The following is a 27274-nucleotide window of genomic DNA, read 5'->3' on the forward strand; positions in this document are numbered from 1 at the left end:
TTTTACTAAATTTTTATTTTTCTCAATCGAACTACAAACGCCAGATAAATGGAAACCTGGAAAAATACTAGCAACGCAACCAGGATGCCTATACAAAGCCAAAACCCATCGGGATCCACATCGAATGTCTCCAATATCACGGTCGGTTTCTTAAAGTAGCAATAAACCTGCGAACACTTGAGTGGATCCCGGTCCAGTCCGTAGAGAGCTTGCATCACCCCGTGGAACTGATACCGATAGAACGAAACGATGCTGAACGGTTTCAGTGCCGTAAGGAGGTCCCTTTCGTTGATCAGAAATCCACTGAAAATCGATGGAATTAGGCAAGCATTGGCAACGATGAAGTTCTGCGTCTTGGTGCTGAAACAAATGCCGGCCAGAAGTCCGATACATTGAGCGATTGCCCCTCCCAGGAAGAACATGGCCCAGACCATAGCAAATCGGGTTGGGTCTAGTGGTTGATCCGTTAGGTAGTAGATTGGTGGAAGCAAAAGGGTGGGACATAGGAGTTGCAATGGAACGTCGTTGAGCAACTTGGATAGGAAATAGGCTTCCCGGGAGTACCAATTGTTCGAAATTTCCTTCACGGCCACGTTTGCTTCCTCTGTATCTGAAAATGGAACGAGATAAGTCAGGGGAAATCTACTAAATTATTCGTTTGTCCCAAACTTACAGTTGATCATGGCTATCGCATTAGGAAAGTAATTGAAGGCAAACAGCTGGAAGTACATTCCAATGTTGGCAACCACCTTGCTAGCATCGTTACCCGCATTATAGTAGATGATGCCGAAAACAGGACCCAACGCTATGGTAAGACCAACTCGAATTTTCAGAAAGAACTGAAATAATCAACATTTTAATTGTTTTTTTTTTTAGCAGGTGAATCGGAAACTTACCTCATCCCTAGTGGTGGAGATCGCTGATCTCTTGAGCAAAATCATAAACTGATACCAGAAGGGAATTTGGTATCGACCTGTGCGTACGTTCTCACTTCTTCCGATAGTGGGACTCGAGGTGGGTCCTTCGAACAGCTCTCGTAGCTCTTCAGATGTGCGGTCGATCAACGTCTTCTTAGCCTCTTCAGCATCCGACGTCATAACCTCGATAGCGAAATCAGCCGGATTGTAATACTCTGGACAGACAAATCCTGCCGATTCCAATGTTGGAACCATTCCGCTCACCGATCCCGAATAGAGACATCGACCTCGGACCAGCAGAAGCACATCATCGAACAGCTGGAACAAATTGGAAGCCGGTTGATGGATGCTGCAAACGATCGTTCGTCCACCCATGGCCAGGGATTTGAGATGAGACACCAGCTGAAGGGATGAAACACTGTCCAGCCCGCTTGTGGGTTCATCAAGCAGCATCACAGCCGGATTAGTGATAAGCTCAACGGCCACGGAAAGCCGTTTTTGCTCGCCTCCAGAGATGTCCTTCACTAGGGTGCTAGCACATTTGTCCAGGCCCAACATTTCGAGAATTTCTTTGATCTGAAAAACGAAAGCATGAGATAGAATTTTTTTTAGTAATAACAATTTATTTTTGTATAATTTCTACTAATTGCCTTGGATAATTACAAAAAAGTAGCAAATGTAAAATGTTTTCTGGAAATTTCTTTAAAACCTTTTTTTCTTAAAAAAAAAATGCAAAGCAATATGTATAATATTTGAAATTTTTACTTTATTTTGTATTATTGGCTCTTCAGACCGATCAGTAGTATCTGAACAGCTAGTAATATTCAGTAGCATATAGTAACTGAACAGAATATAACATTCAAATTTGTTTATGCAAATCAGCATCGGACTATAGAACCTGCCTGGGAATTCCGAAAAAAATGCCACACATTAAACTCCAAAATTGGTATCCGTCCTACGTAGGTGTTCTGCCCGTCGTTAGAGAGTTAATCCAGTTCTAGATACAAGCTATGGTGTTTTGAAAAATTATGGAAACCACTAACACGTTCTGTGTTAACCATCAGATAGAAAGTGGAAACCGATTTCTGACGCCATCGGACAGTGGATTTTTGTGGTATCCAAGACAGTTTCGATGATGTGACCCGCTCATTTTTGTCACGACTGGAGAAGAGCTAGGGTCTAGTATCTTGGGTGAAATTTACATTTTTTTTAATGTGGTTATTTGTATAAAGGACTGAAAATCCAAATAAATGTGAGTTGAGTAACGTCAAAACCGGTGTTGTGCATCAACAAACGGTGATATTCATAATTGGAAACTTCCCAACTGCATTTCGGCTCCCGCTAACATTCAAGGTATGTAACTGCATTTCAACTTTTCCAAAGTTTGGTCTGCCGGCCAGCAGGTCTTAATCTTAATATAGTTTTTTTTTCGAAACCACGAAGTTGAGCTCCAATTGTTTATAATCAAATAATCAAACTTTTATCATTTTCTAGATTATCTTCATTTAGTAGGTACCGTTTATGGGTTTATAGAACTTTCATAACTGTTTTGCTCTGATAGTATTTTTGTTCTCATTCTGTAAATGGACTTTATCTTACTAAGCTTCCGATCCAGACAATATGAGTCGGCCATACGGAAAATAGTGATCGATCGTGTTTATGACAGCTCTGTGAAAAATATCACGATAATTTTAAAAGCATTATTTTAGAAATTGGAATATGCGAAGGTCCAGTTTAAGAAGATAGAAATATTTGAAAACAAGTTCTAAAGAAGTGTTTCTGTTTTCATTCAAATTTGATTATGGCGTTACTAAAACTCGCTTCCAGTAGATTTTGCGCAACCAGATTAAACAACAAAAAAGTCTTGCAACCTGTTATCTTATGAGCCCGTTCCGATCGTTTTTTTTTTATAAAAATGACATATATATTAAGACAGCTAATTTATTTCTTGTTATTAAATTCTACAACACTTTTCCCCATTATTATGTTGATCAGGCTTGAGAATGTCACTCAAATGAAATTAAAACTTGTAACAGTCGCATATCATTTCCCATGACATTTCTCAGAGACTGCTATAACTTGTAAAATAACTGAGTTATGGCCAAAACAAACTTGCATATTTTTTTAATGGTCGGACTATTTGGTGAAAATTATTAAAAATGATGAAACTTTTGCTAGCTCAAGCATCCAAAAGTCCCATATCTACTTAAACTCGTGCCTCCAAAGTTCGAATTTTGCTGAATAAAGGTTCCGAAGGGAAAGGGAACTGAATTTTCTCGAATATGAGCATGAAAGTTACAAAAGGTTCTTCAAATAACCTTTTTGTGACACGGCAATCGCATCACTCAGTATTAAAGTTGCTAATAGGGCCTCAAATAGCCTGCTATGAACTTGAAGTTTGAAAAAGTTCCTCGAATAGCCTTGTTTGTGACATGTCAATCGCATCCACACAGCATTAAAGTGACAAATTAGGTTTCAAATAGCCTTCTGTGAACTTCAAATTCCAAGAAGTTCTTCAAATTACCTTTTTTGTGACATTTTAATCGCATCAATCCGAGTAAAAGTTACAAATTGGGTCGCAAATAGCCTTCTATTGACTCGAAGTTCCAAAAAGTTGCTCAAATAGCCTTTTTTGAGATATGTCCGAAATTTCATGACCATCTTTTTAGCGAGACTTTAGGTTGCTTGGAAAAGTTCTAAAGAAGTTAGTCTTAAAAAATATTTCATCTAAATATCCATAAAGCAAATTCAACTCATCAACTTCCAAATCAGTTAACCAGATAAATAATACGTTGTCTAATAACAAAGATATGCGAAAAATCAATGGGCATGTTTTAGAAGACTAGGAAGTTTTGCTCACGATCTCTTGAATGAGATCAAAAGAATTCCAATATGTAATTGTAGTTTTTTTTATTTCTTAACGTTTATCAAGCATTTAACTTATAAAATGTTCAAAATGTTCTTTATTGTTTGCTGGGTACTAGTGTTAGTACCGGTTAAAAAATATTTAAGCTCCAATTTTAACTCGCGACCAGTCAAGTGAAAAAATTTGACTTTTAGGTGACAAAAATTAGTTTTTGCAAGTTCGCTAGTACAAGCTACTAGTATTAGTACCGGCAGGAATTAGTTAAGCCCCGATTTCCACTTGCGATCAGTCAAGTGAAAGGGTTTGACTTGGGTGAAGAAAATAAGTGTTGCTAGTACAAGCTACTTGTGTGAGTATCGGTAAAAAATTACTTTCGCTCGATTCAACAACCCCTCTAGTGAAAGGGTTTTACCGGCAGGTGACGAGAACTAGTGTCGCGAGTTCGGTTCGGTCGCGAGTTATTTTTAGTACTAATAGAAATTTGTTTAGTTTTGATTTTATCCTGTGACCCGTTTATAAAAAGGGGTAGATATTGATGAAAATTTCTGTAAGCAGTTACTTGTGACAATCTAGTTATATGCCAACTCGAACTTTTGTTTTATTCCATAAAATTGTGAAAATGGATGTCGTATGGAAGTTATCAGTTTCTAGCATATTCAATGAAATTATACGCAATATTGCCAGAAAACAGAAATTTTGCCCCCAACATAAATGTTGTGTTACCACACACCCAGTTTGAGTATTCTCCCCTAGCCATGTAATGATGTAAACATTTGTACCGCGTTTATCATCATCCCCTGTCATCAGCAATCATTGATCTATTGTTCTCGATTGCGAATTGAACATAGCAATAGGAACCAAAACAAACAATGTTTTGGTTCTGCCCGTGGCAGCAGAAGTTTGCTGCTGTGCCGGAGGAAACCGTAAGTTTCAACAAAACCATATTCAAAGTCATAGAACAAAACTGTGTTGCAAAAACGCGCCGTTTTTTATTCAATACACGCTTGAGAGCCGAAGTCCGAAAACACACAAATACTTACAAACATTTTGACTGAAAAAAAAATTAAAATGGGCTAATAAAAATTTAAAAAATCTACAGTAGATTTTTTTTAGGCTGTATTAATGTTGAAAAAAGGTTTTAACTTTTTGTTCACTTTCAATGGAAATTGGTCGTTTGGAAAATCAATGTTTTTTTCAGCATTACAATTGGCGCGTTATAACAAGCGAATGGGCCATGAGAAAACTTAACCATAAAAAGCATATCTTAGCGAGTTCGATATGACTTTTCAGCATAAAATCATAGTTCAGATTCTCCTCTATCAATGTGTCAGAAAATATTAACTTATTAATTTTTCTCTGTTTGGTGACACCTCATTGAAAGTGTTTTTAAATTGACATGAAAATGGAGAAAAACCTATATCGTGAAATTTTTACAATACATATTTATTTTACGGAAAAATTCATACTTGCCAGATTCTTCAAAACACGAGTGGCGCGTATTAGCCATATGGGGCGTTATATGAAATTCCCCCTACGTATGACGGGTCTCTTATGCAAGGTAGCCGCTCAGTTTAGCTACGCGTTGTAAATCTGGAACTCTCTCGCTTTACTTTCACGCTCCGAGATTTTTTGGGCGACGAACGTGTGGAATTGAGATTTTGATTTGATTGAACGCGCCGAAAAATGTACCTATTTATTTATCTATGAAAAGTCGGGCTACTAGCAATATCTGAAGAATGTCAAAGTAGTCTTACGGTTTTGAGGAACAAAGGATCCAATAATTTTTCTGCAAAACAACTGTTCCCCCCAATTTCGAAATGATCTGTTGGATCTATATGGCGAATCTTTAAGAATGGTTTTTCATGTCAACAGCAAACCATTTTGGCATTGCACAGTGGGAAAGTTTTAAAAGCCTGAAATATTGCTTATTATACGTGATTTTTTTCAGAAATTTAAATCTGCCATCGAGTTAATCCATAAATCTGTGATAATGAATTTGAAAATAATAATTTTTCAGCTGAAAAGATGTTGGTGAACATTTCAATGTGATGTGAATGTTTCATGAAGATAAACCCTAAACCGCTTTTGAGTGTCAATATGAAGTTTGGCGGCTTGAAACTTTATTAAGTTGCACCCAAACGAAAAAAGTTCTTCGGAAATCCTTAATGTAGTTCTTAAAAATCTTTAAATATGCATCATTAATTGTTTTATGGCTGCACCTTGAAAGCCCAGAAAACTCCATAATCAGACCTTGCGTTTCAATTTGGCTTTTCTAGCTTAAAACCACTAATTCAATTTCTCAACCAGTTGTTCAAAATTAAAAGTTTAAAAAATCACGTAATGTAACTTAAATTTAATTCACTTTCAACACTTCAGTTTTCGGTTATTCAAAATCTGAAAAATACATGATTTGGAAAAAATGACTGTAGGTCAGCTACAAAAATGCACAAAAAAGACTTCCCTTAGTGCTCCAAAAATCTGAAGTTAGAAATATTACGTTGCACAGTATATATATTTTTTGAAATTTTTTAAGATCATGACCACAAACAGTGTTAAAAAGTGGTGTAAACCCGTACTTTTAAATAACTGAATCGTCAAAATTGTTTAAGTCACACCAGATAAATTTTGAAAAGAGGTTTAGAAAGTTGGCGTAATTTTTACAATTTCACATATTTAGATTTTCAAAATACAAAACACAAAATTTTTTGACGAATTTTGAAAGGAAGCTGATTTTCGAATCATATGAGGCCCTTGGAGCCAAAGGAGTATAAGTGCATTAAAGCTTATTTCGAGAAAACAAGCTTTTAAGTTGATGGGTTTGGCCATTTTCCATATATTTTTCGAGAATTTGTATTTTTCATTCTAATGTAGGGGAGAATGAGGATACTTGATCCCTGGGGATACTTGATTCCTTAGCTATATCTCGAAACTGGAATGTCTTACAAAGATCAAATGTTCTAGAAAAAATGTGCAAAATGAGCAAAATAACAATGCTTGTAGTTTAAAATTTTTTAATAAAATAACTGTTTGAGTAATTGAACTTTGTTTGAAAATTTCACAAAATGTAACTTGAAGATCTTTTTTCATCACTTTAAAATGTTCCTTACATGGTAAAATTATGAAAAAAATATTTGTTCCAATGTATCAATCGTTCGAGCGTAAAATGAACTTCATAATGCCATATTTTCAAAGCAATGGAAAACTTTCAACTTTTTTCAGAAAAAGTTTTCTAAAATTTTGATTATGGGTACAATTGATCCCCCTTCCAAACTTCATATTCTTCTTCTGAATTGATCGTTATGATTACTGATTACGAAATTACTAATATTTATTCAAAAACTAATATTTATCAAACAATTGTCTGAAGTAAAGAGCAAAAATAATTAATTTCCTCTTAATTATAAAAATATATAAAAAATAGCGCCTTAAAAAATGGCGCCTTTAAGTATGCAATGTTATTAGCATTGAGACAATGATATAGAATTTTCTTCTTATGTCTGCTATAAATTGTGAAATGAGAACAAACATGACCAAAATAGTCAATTAACATCCTATCTTGGGGTTTTGTTTGATTTTTATACAAGGATTAGGGCTTTCCTGAATAAAAGATCAAGTCTCCTTCAATAGGGGATCAAGTCTCCCCTAACTTCAGAAAAATCGCAATTTTTTTACTCCCACGAAAATGCTTCTAGTTCATCAACGGGTTCAATTATCGTTCTAATTTTTGGAGCATAGAAACTTGAAGTTACAAGCTGTCAAAAAATGTCAAAGACGGCGAGTTGCTAAATTTTTCCAAATTGATATGGTGAAAATAAGAAAAGGGGATCAAGTATCCCCACTCTCCCCTAAAGGTATGTAAAAAAAATTTCTAAAATTCCGAAAGAATCATCAAGTATAGTTTGTAATGTGAATTATCGTTTCGCATCATTAACTCCAAATCGACCATTTTGTCACCTTTGGCTCTGAGAGCCTCATATGTCAATTTGCCATTTCTCAGATTTTCTTGCACTTAAATTCAACTTTGCGCTAGATTTCCACTATTCATTGATCAAAAAGTACGGTTTTACACCACTTTTTACATTTTTTTTTGGTCATAATCTTTAAAAAAATAATCAAGAAATATATCCTTATGTGCAACGTATTGTTTCTAGCTTCAGCTTTCTTGAAATCTAAGTGAAATTTTTTTTGAGCATTCTGTAACTGATTTACAGTCTTTCGTTCAAAGCATCTTTTCCGGATTTTTTTATTTGACTTTGAGTAACATAAAAATGAAGTGTTCTAGTTGAATCAAGGTTGCAAAATGAGATTTTTCTTTTTTGAATTTCATGATGTTGTGATTTTTATTAATTAATCTCATCGTAAGCATCACGAACGGTTCTTTTCTTGAATGCTGACGTAGTCCCAGCCTGAGAGTCACAAGCAAAAAAAACTACTTTTTTGAGGGCAGAGATGCCAGATGTTTCCGATGAATTATGACGAAGGAATAAGGAATAATATTTGTGCAAACTCTTGAACAATGAAACTTGAAAGTCAGAATAAAAACAAGTGTTCCTGTTCAGAAAAAGCTGAACTTACCATTACTTTTTAAAACACTGTAATTTATACCTGCTCAAATTAAAAATGCCAGTTATATATTTTTTAAACATTTTTATAGAGGACACACTAACAAATTCAGTTAAATCAGGTTAATGATAAGAATTTGTTTATTATATTTCGGTCTCAAGTTAATTAAATTGTGTTTTAACTTTCTTTTCAATTCGTAGTTTGCAAATGAATCTTTCATATTACTGAATGACGTATGACCACTAGAACGCTGCAAAAAATGACTTTTTGCTCAAATATGTTTTTTAGTACCTTTTGGGTCACCAAGCATCAGTAAAAAATTTGAGATAATTTGGTTGATTCCTGAGTTAGCGCAACGCGTTTCAATTTTGTATAGTAATTTGAATGGAAGAAGAAATTTTTGCACATCAAATCATCCAGAAAATTCAAATAGGCTTGAAATGTATTCGGTCTTTGATTTTTGGTTTTGACTGTTCTTAAGCTTAATTTTTTGCTAACATGAAAGCAGCTAAAAATTTCATGAAAAAAGTTATAACCGTTTAAAAATAAAAAATCTGAATCCATTGAAAAGTATTTGAAAATAGCAGACTTTGCTTGCTAGAGCTTTTAATAATTTCATTAAATGTTTTTGCAAATGTTATACAAATCAATGAATTTCCTGGCTATGCAAAGCAGTTTTTTGAGATTTTTTATACTCATCCTACGGTTTCACAGCTTTCAAACAAGTAGTCAAAAACGCAAAAATTAAAAAAAATAATTTTGAAAACAAAAATTTTGTATAACATCCAATATCTTTCCTGGTGTAAAAGTTAGGTTTTTGGTTTGTTGACATGAATTGTACTGCAAGAATCAAGAAATATTTTTCATTCAAAGTTATATTTTTTGGAACTATCAGTAGGGGAGAATGAGGATACTTGATCCCTGGGGATACTTGATTCCTTAGCTATATCTCGAAACTGGAATGTCTTACTAAGATCAAATGTTCTAGAAAAATGTGCCAAATTGAGCAAAATAACAATGTTTGTAGTTTAAATTTTTTTAACAAAATAATTGTTTGAGTAATTGAACTTTGTTTGAAAAATTTCACAAAATGTAACTTGAAAATCTTTTTTCATCACTTTAAAATGTAAAGGCTAAAACACAATACAGCGTCGATCGTCGCGTCGCGTCAGCTGTCAACGCCGTCGTTGAGTACTAAAACGCTGACGCGACGCACCCTACGATTTTTGCATTACAATACAGCGTCAGGTGACATCTGTTCGCGATGTCAAAGTTTTGCTAGTGGAATTCAAGATTGTTAGTTGTGGTTATTTAAAAAATCATAAGGTGAAGCAGGCATGCGGTTGATCGTCTTCCAGAGCAGTGGAACATAATAACCACCAGTACCATTGGCGGCACCAGCAACGCCTGCGGAAAATACATCTTCCAGAGTAGGAGTCTTCAATAGATGAAACAATGAAATTTTCGATGGTCTACTTCCAATTCAATTCTTCTGCCGGTAGTGGATCGACAGCTCAGGCCAGTACCAACAGTACCAATTTGACAGTGTAATTAGTGAGTAATTGTTAATTATATAATAAAATAAAAATTATTGTTCATTATTTTCAAGTTTATTATTTTTCCAAACCGACTTTATTCCACTTGTGTCTATTTTGTAAAACAAACGCAACCTCGAAAATAACATGAGAAACGGTCGAAATGATGACCGAACTAGTTTAGATACGTAAATAAAATGTTTAACTATACAGCAACAAATTGAAATAAAATGATATAAAATCATATTTATTTAGTTGAAAAAACAAAAACTGTAAGTTTAAACTAGTATTACTAATCGTTGATTTCCTCAGAGGCGTTAAAAAAGCTGATTTGAGGAATAATAATTTTTGATGGCATAATTGAATAATTTGAAAGGAAAAAATGGAATTTATTTCTAGTTTGGGTTCTATTTGTTTAAAACTTCGATAAAAACACTTAAAACGGAAAATTAAATATGCAGCTGACGCGAGAGTATTTTGATTATTTTCAAAAAACAGAGCGTCGACGTTGTAGAACGCTGCTGTTTAGAACAAGTTTTGCATTTTAGTACAAGGCCTTCACTGACGCGACGCATCATTGTGGTGGCTCAAACGGAAAACTATATATCCTCAAAATAAAATGTCAACGCGACGCTGACGCGACGCGACGCACGACGAGCTATTGTGCTCCCACCTTAAGGAACATGGGAAAATTATGAAAAAAATATTTGTTCCAATGTATCAATCGTCCGAGCGTAAAATGAACTTCATAATGCCATATTTTCAAACCAATGGAAAACCCTCAACTTTTTTCAGAAAAAGTTTTTCTAAATGTTGATTATGGGTACAATTGATCCCCTAGAATTGGGTACAATTGATCCCCGTTCCAAACGGCATATTCTTCTTCTGGATTGATCGATATGATTGCTGATTACAAAATTACTAATATTTACCCAAAAACTAATATTTATCAAACAATTGTCTGAAGAAAAGAGCAAAAATAATTAATTTTCTCTTAATTATAAAAAATAGCGCCTTTAAGTATGCAATATCACTAGCGTTGAGACCAAGTTATAGAATTTTCTTCTTATGTCTGCTATAAATTGTGAAATGAGAACAAACATTACCAAAATAGTCAATTAACATTCTATCTTGGGGTTTTGTTTGATTTTTATACAAGGATTAGGGCTTCCTGAATAAAAGATCAAGTCTCCTTCAATAGGGGATCAAGTTTCCCCTAACTTCAGAAAAATCGCAATTTTTTTACTCCCACGAAAATGCTTCTAGTTCATTAACGGGTTCAAGTATCGTTCTAATTTTTGGAGCATAGAAACTTGAAGTTACAAGCTGTCAGAAAATTTCATAGACGGCGAGTTGCTAAATTTTTCCAAAAAGATATGGTGAAAATAAGAAAAGGGGATCAAGTATCCCCACTCTTCCCTACAGTTCTGGCGATTTTTGAATGAAACATTTTCATTTCTCATACAAATTTCCATACAAAATTAAAACTCGTTGCGCTAATCCAGGACTGGATGGATCGCTTCCAAAATTTTTATTGCTATTTCTGGCAGCAAAAACAACCAAATAAAGTTATGGGAGGTGTAAAAATTTTGGAATTTGAAATTTTCATACAAAGCTTGCAGCGGTCTAATGACCACACTTAGTGCTCGAAACATTATTCTGCGATAAGTCTCTCTTTTTTCCCTGAGAGTGGTAAGTCTTACATCTTGTTCAGTAGATTGAAGACTTGCAATTCACGAACTTTATTTCCCACAGTAAAGCACTTTTAAATCTATAAAAACTTCGATTCAATTTTTTTTTCATTTACACTATGGCAAAGAATCACAAATATCGATATACCCAAGCTCGAAACTTTTTTTTTTCTAAAGCACAATGTTTTTCAGGAAATTATTTTGAACTACTCACCACAGCAAACTTTAAATAAAATTATCATAATCTGAAAAGTGATTCGAATATTTTAAATATAAGGGAGCTCGTTTGGAGTAGAAATTCTCACGAAGCAAAATAAACTAAATGGAAGACAATTTTTCTTTATTGTCTAAAACAAACTGTTTTGTTAGATAACAGATTTGTTACATTTGAACATCGAAACAAAAGTTTGAAATCAACGAATAAACCATTCCAATGAAATCGCCTAACATCCCAGCTTTTGAAACGGGCTGGAATCGATAACATGAGAAAAGAATTCATTAGCCAAATAAAATAATATAAAATAAAGAAATAACATAATTTCCCTATCAAATGAAGGTAGCGGTTTGTAGCTTCTATCCAAATGGTTAAACTTTTTAATTTCAGTTAAAAAAATCATTTTGATAATATTGAAAGCATTTTGATGAATATTTTTGCTACAAAATAAAAACCGATTTTTGTTGACGTTGGAACACAAATCATTTCCAAATGTTAAATCGACTCGAGTGATGTTTGAACTTCCCTGTATGCAATATCTGAAGTAGAAAACATGGCCGTTGCACCAAAAAGTAGGATATGATACAGCAAGCCCTTTTAGCCCGTTTGAAAAAAATTGATCATACCCAACCTGGTTGACCTTTTTGAGGTGATCTAGTTGAATTCGGAAAGCTCAAAAATTTGTTTGGAACATTGTTTCCTTCTACGGGTGTTCCGAATCTTTTGTAAGGTCTCCATGTGGCTTGAAAAAAAGATTCGTTTGAAAGAAAAACCAATGTAGTTGAAACAAAGGCATCTTATGACGACATAGCTTCAATCAATCACTTCTTTATATAGAGAATAGATATTTGAAAAAAAAAAAGCAGTGAAAAAAAGAATTGTTTTTGACCCAATTCCCACAAGATTTATCGCTTTTAGATTCAGTATCTATCATAATACTTAAAAAATTAAAATCCTTACCGGGCTTTTGTAAATATGAAATCATTCATGATGGCGTCCCGTTAGTGGAAGAAACAAATCGCATTAATTTACGTTAAAAATCCCAGAGATTTCTATAAATTATACTTTCAGCAATGATATGGTAGGGTAAAAAGTGGGGGAAATAGATGACGATTTCTCTAATGGGATGATCATAACAAATCTGAATTCGTATTTTTTTTTCTCCCTTCCTCGTGCTGCTTAATTGATACTCAATACGGAAAGTATCAATTTCAAATGATAATCGAAAATACTGCAACTCTAAGCTGAATATTGTCTCAGCAAAAATATTAAGACTGTAGAGATGTACCGAATAGTTTGATTTGGCAAATAACCAAAATGAACTAGAGAAACTTCGGAAAGTTTCATACAATATGTGGGCATCCCAGCCAGATATGGCATATCTTGAATTCTTTATTGGACTTATGGGCCTGAATGTATCAAGAAATCTGGAATAAAAAACAATCAAATTATGAATCAGTGAAAGATAAACGGGTACACTTATGATTTGTTTACTGAAATCATAGGTTTTTGTGGATTGTGTAGCTTTTTCAACGTTACTTTTGGAAATTTTAAAAATAATCAAACAATCATTTGAATGAAATATCAAGTTAGATATTGTAAATATTTTAGAAATAAATATAAACTTAGCTCAACTATTCGGTGAGCCGAATATTCGGCTTAACGGTTTTAGGGCGGTATTCGGCACTGAATATTCGGCCGGTCGAATATTCGGTACCTCTATAATTAAGAGGTTTCAAAAACTGTTTTGTAAAAATCAGTTGATATCAAAAGAAATATATTGGTATAAATTAGGAGTGTCAAATTGACATTCCAGGAACTGTAATGAGTAAAAAATTTTGGGAAACAAGAGGATTTCAATCTGGAATAAGTTCCAATTGATAAATTTTATACTTACACAGGTTTAATTATTGCAGTTTTCTGAATTAGAAGAGCCAATATTTTTTTCTTATATCTGTTTATATCAATGTTGTCAAATTGTTCCACCACAAGCAATCATTCAAAGAAAGTGATGAATAGAGTGAAAATGTTTGCGCATGTGAAAGAACACCTCGAGTGAAAAGCGACGAACCGGAAAATCGATTGAGTACAGGTACATACGTTCACCCTACCTTATTCTTCTTCTCCTTCGCCGTCGTTTTCCGCGACATTTTCATATCCACTGCATAGGTCATCGTTCCACGCACCGTCAGATAACTCAACAGCGGACAATCCTGCTCCACATAAACACTGCGTGGATCATTCTCCTCCACCGGTTTCTCATTGATTGTGATTTGGCCGTCGAGTCCAAACATCCGCATCCCAGCTAGAACGTTCATTAATGATGATTTCCCAGCTCCTGAGGGTCCCATCAATGCCACCAGGCGACCATGTTTGAACTTGCCGGAAACGTTGTTCAGAACAGTTTTCCCTGTTTTGTAGATGCGATTTTAGAAGTTAATAAAATTTTATACTGGAGGAAATGAAAATTGATCAGTTTAACAACCGTCCACTGTGTAGTTGATGTTTTGAAACTTCAAGGTTGATGGCACGAAGCTGAGTAATCGCTGAACAGTTGCTGGTTCGAAGCAGTCCTCCGGGGGGTCGAAAGCCATGGTGCCCGAAATTTTGTCACCAACTTAGTCGATTCGAATTTTTGGTTCAGGTACCAACTTTATCAAACCTTTATAAACACTACATTGCTTTATGGAAAATTCCTGAAAAATGCAAGTTTTTGATTTCACAAACTAATTGCTATTGTCACTCATGCTTATTCGCGAGGTACGCGTATTACTCATGCCAATATAATTATTGGTTGGTTTTTCAACCCAGAAAACTGATATTAGATTTTTGATTCGATCACTTTTTTAACAATGAACCATTCAGTTTTGAATTTGCATTGACGAAACTAATTTCACTGCTTTCAAACGAATAGACTGCAAAGTGGCGGCGTTACATGAACTGATAACCACGCCTCGGAACGATCGCGCCAAAGTTTTTATCCAAGCGTACGAGTATGTTTTGAACCGTCTAACGTTCTCATAGTGACTGAGTGACTGACTGTTTGACTGACGATTTGCTAGCCAGTAAGTAAGCGGTAGTGGATTCGGCTGACGGAATAAACCTCGACGAACATCGCGCTAGGTGAGTAGTAAATCAATTTCGCGTACTGCAATTTATCGGTATCGATCGTCATAGTTCAAATGTCCGCCAATACTTAGAAATACGAGAGCGAGTGCATCTGCACCCGAACGTTCTTTGTTATCGAGAATTCTAGCTAACCCTGCAGCTTCTTATTTAGTACATAGAGTGCATCACAACAACAACCATATCTAAATCGTGAAGACTTATCGTGAATTACGTTACAAACATATGGAAAGGAAGAGAACTTACAATCAAACTACTCTTCTACAAGGAAAAGTTTAACGGAACGAATCGTGACTGAGAGATTCTGTGCCACATTTTAGGGCATGATCGCTCACTTGTTTACGGAAATTGTGAGGTCATCGTTCAACTGAACTACACGTGTTACTCTAGCTACTAAGTTAAGTACCACTACGAGTAACATTAAGCATTGAAGTAACTTCAACGTTGACGTTCCGTTCAGTTTTATTTCGTTCTGCTGCCACCTTTCATATTATGTAAATGAATACCAACTGTTAACTGGCAGCCTGGTTGAAGTGAGAACCGTTTATGTACACGCGAAATTGGCCCCCGGCAAGCGAGATTATTGAAGGTGGGTACACAAAACAATTAACGTTTGACAGTGACAGTCGGGTAGTTGGAAAATGATAGAACTTATTTGGATGATAGAATTCATCTTCAATAAAGTCTGCTTCATTTAATATTGGGACAAATTCTTTTGCTCATTGTGGCGCTCCTAGAGGACGGATTTGGAAACTTTTTTCACCCACGTGTCGGGAAATTCATTACCTTTCACCATGTATTTATGCCATAACACCAAACGATAGCATTTTGTAAACAACCGCCATGGAAGCCGAACGGAGAGATCAAATTGTGCACAGTTTTCTTACGAGTACGAGTACGAGAATTTCTTCGAAACAGCAATGAATAATTTTTTTAATTTTTTTTATGAAAGAGTAAAGAAAATACTACATTTGTATGAAAAACAAATTATGAATTCGTTAATAAATGACTGAACTACACGCAATTGTTTGTATTCCAATATTAAATGAAGCAGACTTTACATCCGTCGAACTTGGTCAGCACTTGGTCGTACAGCTTTCGAGCACAGATTCTGGCCACATTGTTCTGCTTCAGCGTCCGATTTGGCTGTTTGCTGGCTCGGAATGACCTTATTCCTTCCCGGAGACGAATTCGTCGCACCGTACTGTGAGCGGCCTGGAACTTATTGGCCAAATCGCGGTCTGAAAGATTGGGATTCCTCTTGACGGCCTTGATGACTTTCCCACGCAGTTTCCGGTCGACAGTTCCACTCCGACGCTTCGAATGCAATGTTTCCTTGTACTGCTTGATAACACGCCATACGGTATTTCTGGGCATTTTAAGCTGTTTAGCTAGCTTCGATGCTGACTGTCGTGTCTGGCCGTTTATCTGTTCATGAAACATCCACCAAGTTCCTTCGAAGTGGCTTCCACCAATTTTTTTTTTCAGCGAATCCACTATCAACTGCTTTTCTTCAGCTCTCTCTGTAAACTGACTCTTTCACTTTCCCTCTCTAACCTCGAACTTACCGAAAGGTTTCTCTTTCTCTATCTCTCTCTTCTGAATGAACTTTCTTCTCGATAATTGATATTTTTGTATCCCTTTTAGCCAAGTCGCTTCCTACGTGGCTAGGGTGTATCGCACAATAGCTTGTATAGATATTAATTAATTACATATAGTTTACTCTTTTGTTTTTATTTTAATCAATTTGACATTGAAGTTAATTATTAAATATATTATTTATTATCACCCAATATTCTCTACACCGACAACAATAGATTTTCAAGAAAACTGTGCACAATTTGATCTCTCCGTTCGGCTTCCATGGCGGTTGTTTACAAAATGCTATCGTTTGGTGTTATGACATAAATACATGGTGAAAGGTAATGAATTTCCCGACACGTGGGTGAAAAAAGTTTCCAAATCCGTCCACTAGGAGCGCCACAATGAGCAAAAGAATTTGTTCCAATATTAAATGAAACAGACTTTATCTACAATAGGGTGGCCCTTATTTACCAACTTTCATGTAACCTAGCTCCCAGTCCCTGATCTAGATCCAATCAATAATGAACCAATACTGGCAAAGTTTTAAGGCTTCCATCAAAGACCTTCAAATTTGTACGGAACTTTGATGCAACACAAACACATATAAAACCTCTATGAAACATAACTTTTCCTCTATAATTATTCACTTACTGAACATCAAAAGCACAGATGAACAGATGTACAAGCTTTGTTTACATTTTGACAGAAGGAGATACTTGATCCCCTACTCTTATTTTCATCATATCTTTTCGGGAAAATTTATTAACTCACCGTCTTTTGCATTTTCAGCGTGTATTTTCAAGTGTTATGCTTAAAAAGTTCAAACAATACATGAACCCGTACATGAACAAGAAGCATTTTCGTGAGATGAAAAAAATTGGGGTATTTTTCAAGTTAAAGGATACTTGATTATTGCTTATCTAAGGGTGCCCTGACCCTAGGCAAAAATCTATCAAGATCCAAAGATAAATAAACTCGTTGACTATTTTTTGCCCATATTTGTTCCCTTTTCACTGTTTATAAGTATCAGACAAAGCGGATTCCAAAAGTTTGTCTACTACGACATAGTTTTTGGATACTTTTAGGCGCAATTTCTTGTTTGTAGATAAATGCAGTATTTTGAGTTCTGATTGACTATGATTTAAAGTGGCATGCCCGGCGAAATGAAAACTAGAAAGAATTTTATTTTTATAGAAATACGAAAGAAAGGTGGATAGACAGGCATTAGTGAGTTCTATTTAACAAATAATTACTAGGGAAACATGATTTATTGGAAAAATATTAATAATTTCGTTGTAACCAATGATCACGATCCGTTCAGAAGTAAAATACATCTGTTTGGACTCTAGGGATCAATTAAACCCATAACATACATTTTGGAAAACTTTTTTTTAATTGAGTGTTTACTTTTGCTTTGAAAATATGACCCTATAAATTTCATATTTCATTTTATATTATATTATAACGGTTGACATATTAAAACAAACATTTTTGTTTTTTATTTTATCATGTGGGAAACATTTTAAAGTGATGAAAAAAAAAACCTTCAAATCATATTTTGTGAAATTTTTCAAACAAAGTTAAATAACTCAAAAAGTAAAATTTCATTTTTTATTAAATAACAGCATTGTTGCTTTGTTCTATTTGACACATTTTTCTAGCACATTTGATATTTGTAAGACATTCCGGTTTCGAGATATTGCTTATTCTCCCCTGTCCTGTCCTTGGAGACATCTGGTGGCTCAACCAAAAAAACATAAAATTGATTCAAAATAGTCGTTGTGACTTGACACACCTTTCGAAGCTTAGCTTGTATATCTGCTCATCTGTGATAAGAGTCAGCTTTTAAGGATATGATGACCAGAGTTCGATCTCATGATCGTTGGCTTATAAAACTTTAAGGCTGTTCTCTACGCCACGTCCGTCGGCCAACTTTCTATGAGAAAAGACAAAATTTTCAAAAAAAAATCGTTATTCACACTAATCGTACCAAAGGAGGTCAAATCCAATTTTTGAACTTCAAATGACTATACACAAGCAACCAAAAGTTCGAAAATCACTTAAGGAACGAACTAACAAGTTCATAAATAGCTGTAGAGAAGTTCTGTGGAACTTTTTTGCTGTTCAAAATGCTTTTTGAGGTCCATGGATCTTCATTCTTTATCAAGTTCAGCCGATACTCGAAAAAAGCTTGAAAGTACTGTTTTGGTTTCTGTTTCTACTTTTTGGGAACTTTGAAGTTTGTATGAAGAAAAACAATCTACTTGTTACGTACTTCTCATTTTTTTTCAAAATCAAGTAGCTATCAAATGGTTGCAAGTCTTTTTGTACAGCTCAATAGTTCGTAAAAAATCTCAGTTGTACTATTTTGTAAACTCACAAGTTTTTAATTAGTTCCAACGGGCGTTCAAAAGCAACTTCGCATTATAGAAACTTTGAAGTAGATTCAAAGGCTTAAATCTACTTTTTCTGAACTTCAACACGTGTTTGCATAAATAAACACATCGTTACTAAGGAAACAACAAAGTGAAGTACACATTTAGTTCCGGAAGAACTTTTTCACAACTTGAAAGTGGGAATTAAGTAGAAATTAAGAACCTGAAAGTCGTTTTAAAGAAAATCATCACATCGAGTAAAATCGTTGCCTACTCATGATGTTCATATAGGGCAACAAGTATGGATCTCGACTTTCAAGGGGTGAGCTTGGGTTCGAGGCTTGGTAAGAACATGATTTTTAAATGTAATGTGAGTTAGTAACAAATATGGTTGATTAATATGAATCAAATTAGCGGACTTGAGAAGGCAATTGACGGAGCGAAAGAGTATTTTTTCGATTTTTTATGCTGCTTATAAAGTGGATTTTGAAGCTGCTTAGAAGTTGTTTGGCGATTTATGCGAACTTTTTGTCAACTTTAAAGTTCGTTTAACTACTTAAAAATTGAGCTGAAAAGAAGTTGTATAAGCATACTCGATTAAGCTGATCAAACCTGATAGAGGAATTATCCGTACTTTTGGTTGCTTGGGTAGCTTCTGATATAATTGTTTTTCGCAAATTTTTCTACATAATTATTTTTTATTTCAAAATGCACGTATTATTTGATGGTAATAATTTTATGTAAACATTGTAGATTTCGAACACGTGTGTGGTTAACCTATTTATACCGCCGAGGGTCAAATGAACCCTAACACTATTTTCACATTAACTGTCATTTGTCTCAATCGATTATTACAAAATTGTAAAAAGCTTGTAATTTTTCCTAAATTTGTTTGTATATAATTGTATATAATAATAGAGCAAAATTTTGGTATGAGAAGGCACTTGCAAAAGAAGCTTCATTTAATTTTACAAAAAATTACGAAAACAGGACAAAATTCCTATTTTTTCAACCAGTTTTTTTCCTTGTTAAGATGCTTTCAAAAACAAGACTTCCATAAATTTAGCTTGAAAATATCTTCAATGTTTGTTTCGAATGTAAGTTTTTATGAAAACATCACTTATTCATTCAAGAACTACTGAAATACTTGGGGGTGTTTTCAATGGCAAGAAAAATACCAGTTTTTGAAACTTAATTTACCGCTTTGTAAATATCATTTTTTTTTTTCGAAAAATGTTTGAAATCATGGATGAAGACCTAAAAATTGATTTTACTTACTTTTTAAGAGATCTATGAGGGAAAAACCATAGTAAAATGTTCATCATGTTATTAATTTTTTTTTTTCAATTACAAAACGTCAAAAATTCCTCAGGCATCGCGAATCGGGTGGTACATTTTGAAGTGTTTGGAAGCACGTGGAAAAAATACATGGATTTTAGGTTTTCTTTTACTTTTTTTTCATATATTTTCATTCTATGAGTCTTATGTCTTATGAGTGTTATGAGCCTACTTTTTTGAATAATTCTACTGAATCAAAGCAATCGAAAGATTCCCTTTAACTCAACCACGGTATACCGTGGTTGAATTAAAGTGAATCTTTCGATTGCTCTGATTTAGTATATTTTTATTCAAATCAGAATCCTTGGTACTGTTAGTTAGTTTTTCTCATTTTTTTTTAGCATTTTCGATTTTTTTTTTTATTTTAAAATAATTGTAACCTTTTTTAAAAAATTCAATTCAAAATTGCTGTCAGTCATTGAATTTTCATGTTTAAGTTACATTTTAAAAGTAAAAATTTACATCAAAACGTACAGACAATGTTACACCCAAGTAACAAAGATTAATCCAACTAGCATTAAGAGAGTTTAAATTCTGGTTTTATTTTGTGCAGCTCGTTTTATAACTGTGTTTCTATAGTCAGTAGAAATGCTTAGATTAGCAAGAGTTTTGAATGCATAATTAAAACTCCAATAAAACATGCACTTAGAAGTTTCCTCAAGCTTAATTAAAAAAAATCTGTAAAATCTGTGAAAATTTTAAAACTGTGTCCCGTGACACAGATTCTGTGTAAAGGTTTGCTCAGAATTCTGAGAAATTACAGATTTTTCAGTGATTACGGCAACCTTGCTCTTAACAACTCATTCATAGAATAAAGTTGATAATAAATTCCAGTTTCTCATGAATCACTAATCACTAATCGTACTTCCATAGCCAGAACTTATGTCTGAGTCCCAAAGAATAATAAAATTGTCTTATTATTCTTCTTGTCTTTGTTAATGTCTTTGATTATTTTAACATAAAAATATTAAAATGAGCAAAAACACAAAGTGGTTGGGCCTACCATGGAGCAGAGAACGCAGAGACATCTGGAGCACAGGAACAGGAAGAAACGTGGACCACCAGTACCATACGTTTCAAATGGGGGTTATCGTTGGAAGCATGCTTAGATAAATGCTCCTTGATGAAATAACCATGCGCGAGGTAAAGAAATTCTGCCAATCACTAGGACCATTCTAGAAGGGCTGGAAATGATTTATTTTGAACACAGAAATCCTAAACCTTAGATTGAAAGAATTTTGAAGATTTTTAATATTATAAATAAAAAGATTCTTAAGTCTAAACTTTTACTTTCAGTGATGAACTGTTGAGGATTTCAGTGTACAATCATTTCTGGTCATCGACCGAGGATAAAGCGCCTTCACTCGCTCTTGAAAATAAAATAAAAAAGAGAAACGGAAAATATCAGAACATCATGAAACCTTTCGAGGTCTGTTTAGAGCTCGAAAGGTTTTTTCATAAAAGTTAAAAATCTTGGAAATGTGCACCGCATGGCTTATAAATATTGGAAATTTAAACATTATAATGCAATCTTCTTGTACATAAAGTAGGCATAGATCGGGCTCATCAATTCCACCAAATGCTACATATGCTTTATATACAATAACTGTATAAAAATCATACAATGCAGAAGATTAAAATTGTAAAATGGTTGGATCTCACCAAATAGATCGACAGCACACACTCTTCGCTAATTGGAAACCATACTTCCAAAAACCACGATTTCTCATAGTATTTTCTCTTATCCGGTGATCGCACATGCAAAATATTAAGGAACCACATCACATTGTGGGAATCATGTTATTTTACTATCATATGAACCGAAAACACTTTATTTGAAACCCAGCTCCCAGCAGAAACCCAGCATATTCCACCTTGATTTCTCAACTTCTGTTTTCTGCGCTTTGCTTTTGTAACTAGTAAACCTAAGCAGGCCACCGAAAGAACCACTCCTCCTCAGCACTGGAATTTGTATTTTTTCTTCTACCTCAACAAGTTTCTTCCAGTCACAAAACCCGAATCGGGGAACATTGGATAAATAATTGAAAGTTCTTCCCTTTTCATCACTATCACAAAAGAAAATTTAGCTGGATCCGTGGATTCAAATCAACCGAAATTTCTTTATTTTTCACATTTGGGGCACGTGCATTTTCTTCTCGAATCTACACGAATGTAAGCGGGAATCCAGTGTTCTCAGCTGGGCAAAAAAAAACCACCTGCACAAAGCCAATTAAATGAAACAATCCTTCCTCAAGCCCGTTTAAATCACTTATACTGGTCAGTGTTTCAGTTGTCCTCCGGCTAAACGTTGAACATTTTTTCACACAATTCAACAAAAAATCACTATTAAAACTATACATATATTTAGTAAAATTTTCACAGACCCGAATAAAAACACGTGCGATGCCATCTAGACAACGCCTACTGCTCCATAAATTCCAGTTTCTTATGAATAACGATAAAATTTATTTATATTAAAAAAAATGTGGAAACATTAAGTATTTAGCTCAATTGATAAAACAATTATTTCCCAAACCAATTTCCATGGGTTCGAGCTCAAGTGTAAACATCAAATTCTAGGGAATCGGATAGGTTTTCAATAACAGGCTACCAATAGAATCGTTAAGTAATATAAAATAGCTAACCGGTGTGCTTTGCCACACTTTGTAGAACTGAAGGTATTTGTGATACAAATAATTTGAATTTTTGTTTTTTTAGTAGCATAGATTGGTAAAAATTGCAGTAGAAAAACGTATGTTTTAAAAACTTCTATTAACATTATTTAAGGATTAACAATTTTAGCAAAAATGACAAAGCTTGTTTGAAAATATCTTGAAAAAGTGTTTTTTCAACATTTCGATTATGAATCTAAATAACCATTGCCTAGATCTTAGGAAAAGTAAATGGTTCCGCTCAAGATCAGATTTCGGCTAGTTCCGCTCAAGATCATTTACCCTTTGTAAATTGACACAAAATCCGTTAGAAGGCTCGGTTCCACAGAAGTAACAAAGATAATGTCGTTGATTTTTCAGTACAAAATATTCAATTTTCAAATACACAACTAAAAGTTCAAATTTGAAAATTCTTCAAAAAATCATTGATGAGTTTTGAAAAAACGAAGCTTTTCAGACCCCAGGGTTTGAAAAATTCAAAAATGACTCCAAATCGACTCAGTCTACTGTCCCATCTCCCTCCACGTGAGTTGTTAAAAAATGATAATTGAAAAACTGTACATCTTTTATTTATCAAGTTTTGTTACGGTTCACAAAATTTACCATCCAAAGCAAATCACGGCGCTCTGAATAAGACAGAAATTTTACATCAATAGTCCGAAAATTGTCCCCATTCATCTTTATTTACGGTGCCTCTCGTAAGTAGAATACTGACGTGAGAATTTTGAACAGCACAACTTCATTGAGTCCAGGATGAAAATTCAAACATCATGAAACAGCAGGAATAGATGCAACATTTGTATACCACAACAATTATTCGATTTTTAATACAATGTTGAAAAGTTATCATTAAACGATAAAAAAAAATGATGATGACATAGTTTCCCACATCATGAGATAGTTTTTAAAAGTTTTTGACTCTCATAGAAAATTAAAAAAATCGAGCAATAGATGTACGATTTTTTACATTTTTTGATACGGTAAGAAACTTTACCCAGTATGATGGATTGACTAATCATCTCCAATCTTTATATTGCTTTTATTATCCATTACCAATACTGTTGGTATAATCAAGTTTTTCGGACAGTTACCATTTTTTTTTAAATTAATCTATATATATAAAAATGAATGTTTGTCTGTCTGTCTGTTCCCTATAGACTCGGAAACTACTGAACCGATTACCGTCAAAACTGGCATCTGAGGGTTTTTGAGGCCGGGGATGGTTTCTGTAATAGTCAAAACTCCATCTGACTTAAGGAAGGAGAGGCTTCCATACAAAATTTGTAGTTTTTCGGAACAAATTAAAGTCATGACATCCATTTTCTTGAGATTTTTTTTTATTTTGGGCGGTTTGTTTTTCGTCTCTATGGTCGAGGCGTCGTCGCCAACGTCGCCTTCGCAAAAGGAAAGTAACCCAGGCATAGCATACTGATCAGTAGGAATATTTTGTATCTCTCAACCAAGCATATTTTCTTTGAGGGGTTTGTTTTTCGTCTCCATGGGCGAGCAAACGTCGTTGCAAGAGGATAGTAACCAAAGCACACTGTTCATTGATTGCTGGAAAATTTAACAATAAGGCGCCTGTTTCTCAAACACGGGGGGCGATATGCAACCTAGATCTGTTTTTTTCTTGCTTATTTGATTTGTACACAGCACGTGGTAATAAATGACGCCTAGATGTGACACGGATTGGTATTTTATCAATCAAATCGAAACCAATTGAAAGATTTGCAAAAATACTTCCATATTTAGTTCGTGTTAATGTAGGTAGCATTCGACTTTTCATTCAAGGAACATTAGAACATGTTAAAACGTTCAACTTTTTCTGTTAAAAAAAAAAATGTTTTCTTCTAGAAATTGTTACTTCGGCCCAAATACACAACTGAAACGAATTTAGAAATGAAAATGGGAGCTATTTATTTTAAATAATTCTGAAAAAACTATCGTACTTTTTGCTTACATACCAATTCAAGTACGCACTTAACATGAAAAGTGTTTTTGTGTTACATGGCTGCATAAAAGAGACTTTTGATCCGCTTCGTTTTTGAAAAGCGAGACTTTAGAACTGATATTCAACTGGACGCAAAATTTTTAAGAGAAATTTTTAGTTTACCCTTAAAATGTTAAAAACAATATTCCCTTCTGTCAACTTACACGGTGGGGCAAGGGCAAACGTCGAACTTTTAAGAAATTCATCTTCAAAATGATTCAATATGTTGGAAAGACCAGAAGGGGTATTCCGAATGTTGAAACTGCAGCGGATATTGAAAATTCTTAAATGTCTTTGTAAATGAAGGTTATTCCCTTTGAACAGCATTCGATATTAAAGCCATTACTCTGACGCATCTGTAAATAAGCTTTGCATTAACACTTGCCCCCATATACGGGACAAATGTAAACATAGAAATTTGTTTTTGCCTACATTTTAAAATATTTGACTTTCAAAGAGAAAATTTAAAAAAAAAAACCGCTGAGAACTTATTAAGTGATGCAACTGATATTTTTTTAAAATATTTATATGTTTACCGTAGTAAATTTATTTAAAAAAAAAAAAGAAATTTGCACTGTATTTGATACATAACTAATTTAATATTTTTTTCATTACCATGATAAGTGCTGTTTGGGTATCGAGCCGGTTAAATTTGCCTACCTTCTTCAAGCAGTGGGGGACAAAATTGAAAAAGATGGGAAAGCTCCCATGTAAATTTAAGATATAGAGCTTTTCAAAGAAGGGACCATATTTAAAAAGGTTTTTTTTTGGGTACAGAGTACAAATTTCAGATCTTGAAAAACGAGTTTAGAGATCAAGTTTCAGTAAATAATAAAAACCATCTTTGAATTGCAATTCAGAACTGCAGCTGCAGCTCTCATTTCAAAGTTGTTGGTTCTGAAGTATGATGAGGTTTGATTCAAAAAAATGCTCTCTAAAATCTAAATTTGAATAAATTTTTACAAATTACATTTATTTCCGGAAGGGGTAGCAAAGCACAACGGGTCAGCTAGTGTTTTATAATTCAGCTACCAGTCTGGGCTAAAATGCATCAAATGCAAATCAAAGATTCACGTTTTTAGTCTCGTTTTCATATGCTGGAATTTGATTGCTTTGCATCACGCGATTGCAGATTTCAAAAGTTCATTCATCCAAACATTTGTTTTTATGATTTCAGCTAGTAGATTTTTTGAAGAATTTTTAACCCCTGAATGTATGCAACACCCTTATACTGTTTCTTTAAAAACATTTTTGACAGAAAAATGCATAATTTAAACCGGTAGTTTCACCGCACGCATGATAAAGAGTATTACCTAAAATTTTGGCAGATTCGGCGATTCGAAGGTTTGGAAGTCTACTCACGATCGTCTCGTTATATTTATCAGTAGCCTTATAGGACTTGAAAGGAAGTGTTCAGAGCACTTGCTCATGCAATAAAATATTGAGAACAGAATGAGCTGAGGATAATTGCTAAGTTTATACGTATGAACTCGATCGCGATAAAAGTTTCTTTGTTTTACAAAGCTTATAAACGGAAATGACGCAAAAATTACAACAATCTTCATCACCTCAATTTACATTTAATTTTTCCTAGGGCTCTCACAGCAGCAAACCCATCCAATTATTATTATCCGGCAGCCGACAGCGCGCCAGCAACTCGTTTTCTAAGATATTCTATTTACTTTCGTCTTCGTGAGAGGCGACAAATGCACTAAGCAAGTAAGTAAGTTAGACTAAGTTGGATTCTCAGCTCGGTTGTACTAGAATTAGTTTCTACTTAGATTGTTGCGAAAAAGCTCACTTGCATTGCACTAACACTTGAGGCGCACTTTGAATTTCCAGCCATGTTGATTTGTTGTTGTCAGAGAGTGTATGGAATTAATTTGCCATTAATTTGCCGCACACTTGCAGCGGCGGCAGCTCGAATTGTTTTCCAATGTTTTCACACAACCCCCTTGACTGACTGGTTGCTGGCAGTTATGATTCCAATTTCAGAGCGCGAACTTAGTTAGTCGAAGTTGCTGCTGCTTCTAAGTAGAGGCTTGGACCCTTGAAAGGTGAAAGCGACGAACCTGGCGTTTTGATTTTGGCTGATTTTCCGAGAGGGACGAATCGGGATAATGGCTGAGGTTTTGGAATTAGAGACTGTAGATGGGCAACGGTCTAGGTTGCTGAACAACATGGCCCTGGAGTTCAGCAATATCTGTTTCAAGGGAGAGCTGAAAAACGATAAGCGGAAGGTGATCTTGGAAAATGTTTCCGGGACTTTCGCGCCTGGGAGACTAACTGCCATTATGGGACCTTCCGGTTCCGGAAAATCATCGCTGTTGAACATCCTTTCAGGATTTAAGTATGTTTTTGAGCATTTTGTCAGTTGAAAATTGATCTAATGTTTTTGAATTC

The 27274-nt window shown here is 34.5% G+C and overlaps 2 protein-coding genes across 5 annotated transcripts in view; one reads left to right on the forward strand and one right to left on the reverse strand.

Annotated features, from left to right (window-relative positions):
• LOC129748258 (ATP-binding cassette sub-family G member 1-like) lies at positions 1-14977 on the reverse strand. Of its 2 annotated transcripts, XM_055742797.1 has the most exons (6): positions 14722-14977; positions 14272-14482; positions 13898-14196; positions 897-1493; positions 674-839; positions 1-610 (listed from the first exon to the last, which is right to left on the reverse strand). In XM_055742797.1, exons 2-6 carry the CDS (start codon positions 14378-14380, stop codon positions 6-8), a joined length of 1776 nt encoding a protein of 591 aa, XP_055598772.1. In that variant the 5' UTR covers positions 14381-14482; positions 14722-14977; the 3' UTR covers positions 1-5. The 2 variants fall into 2 exon arrangements, with proteins under 2 accessions (XP_055598772.1, XP_055598771.1); XM_055742796.1 differs by having other exon boundaries at positions 14272-14977.
• LOC129748256 (ATP-binding cassette sub-family G member 4-like) overlaps positions 14849-27274 on the forward strand; it is a 27177-nt gene continuing 14751 nt past the window's right edge. Inside the window, exons 1-2 of one of the 3 annotated variants that reach the window (XM_055742795.1) lie at positions 14849-14909; positions 26849-27221. In XM_055742795.1, the coding sequence (XP_055598770.1) occupies positions 26992-27221 (230 nt within the window). In that variant the 5' untranslated portion in view covers positions 14849-14909; positions 26849-26991. Of the gene's footprint in view, positions 14910-15351; positions 15502-26463; positions 26591-26848; positions 27222-27274 lie in introns of those variants that run through there. The other 2 variants (XM_055742794.1, XM_055742793.1) reach the window with 2 other exon arrangements.

The sequence above is a fragment of the Uranotaenia lowii genome, chromosome 2 (genome assembly GCF_029784155.1).
Source record: "Uranotaenia lowii strain MFRU-FL chromosome 2, ASM2978415v1, whole genome shotgun sequence".
NCBI classification, from domain to species: Eukaryota; Metazoa; Arthropoda; class Insecta; order Diptera; family Culicidae; genus Uranotaenia; species Uranotaenia lowii.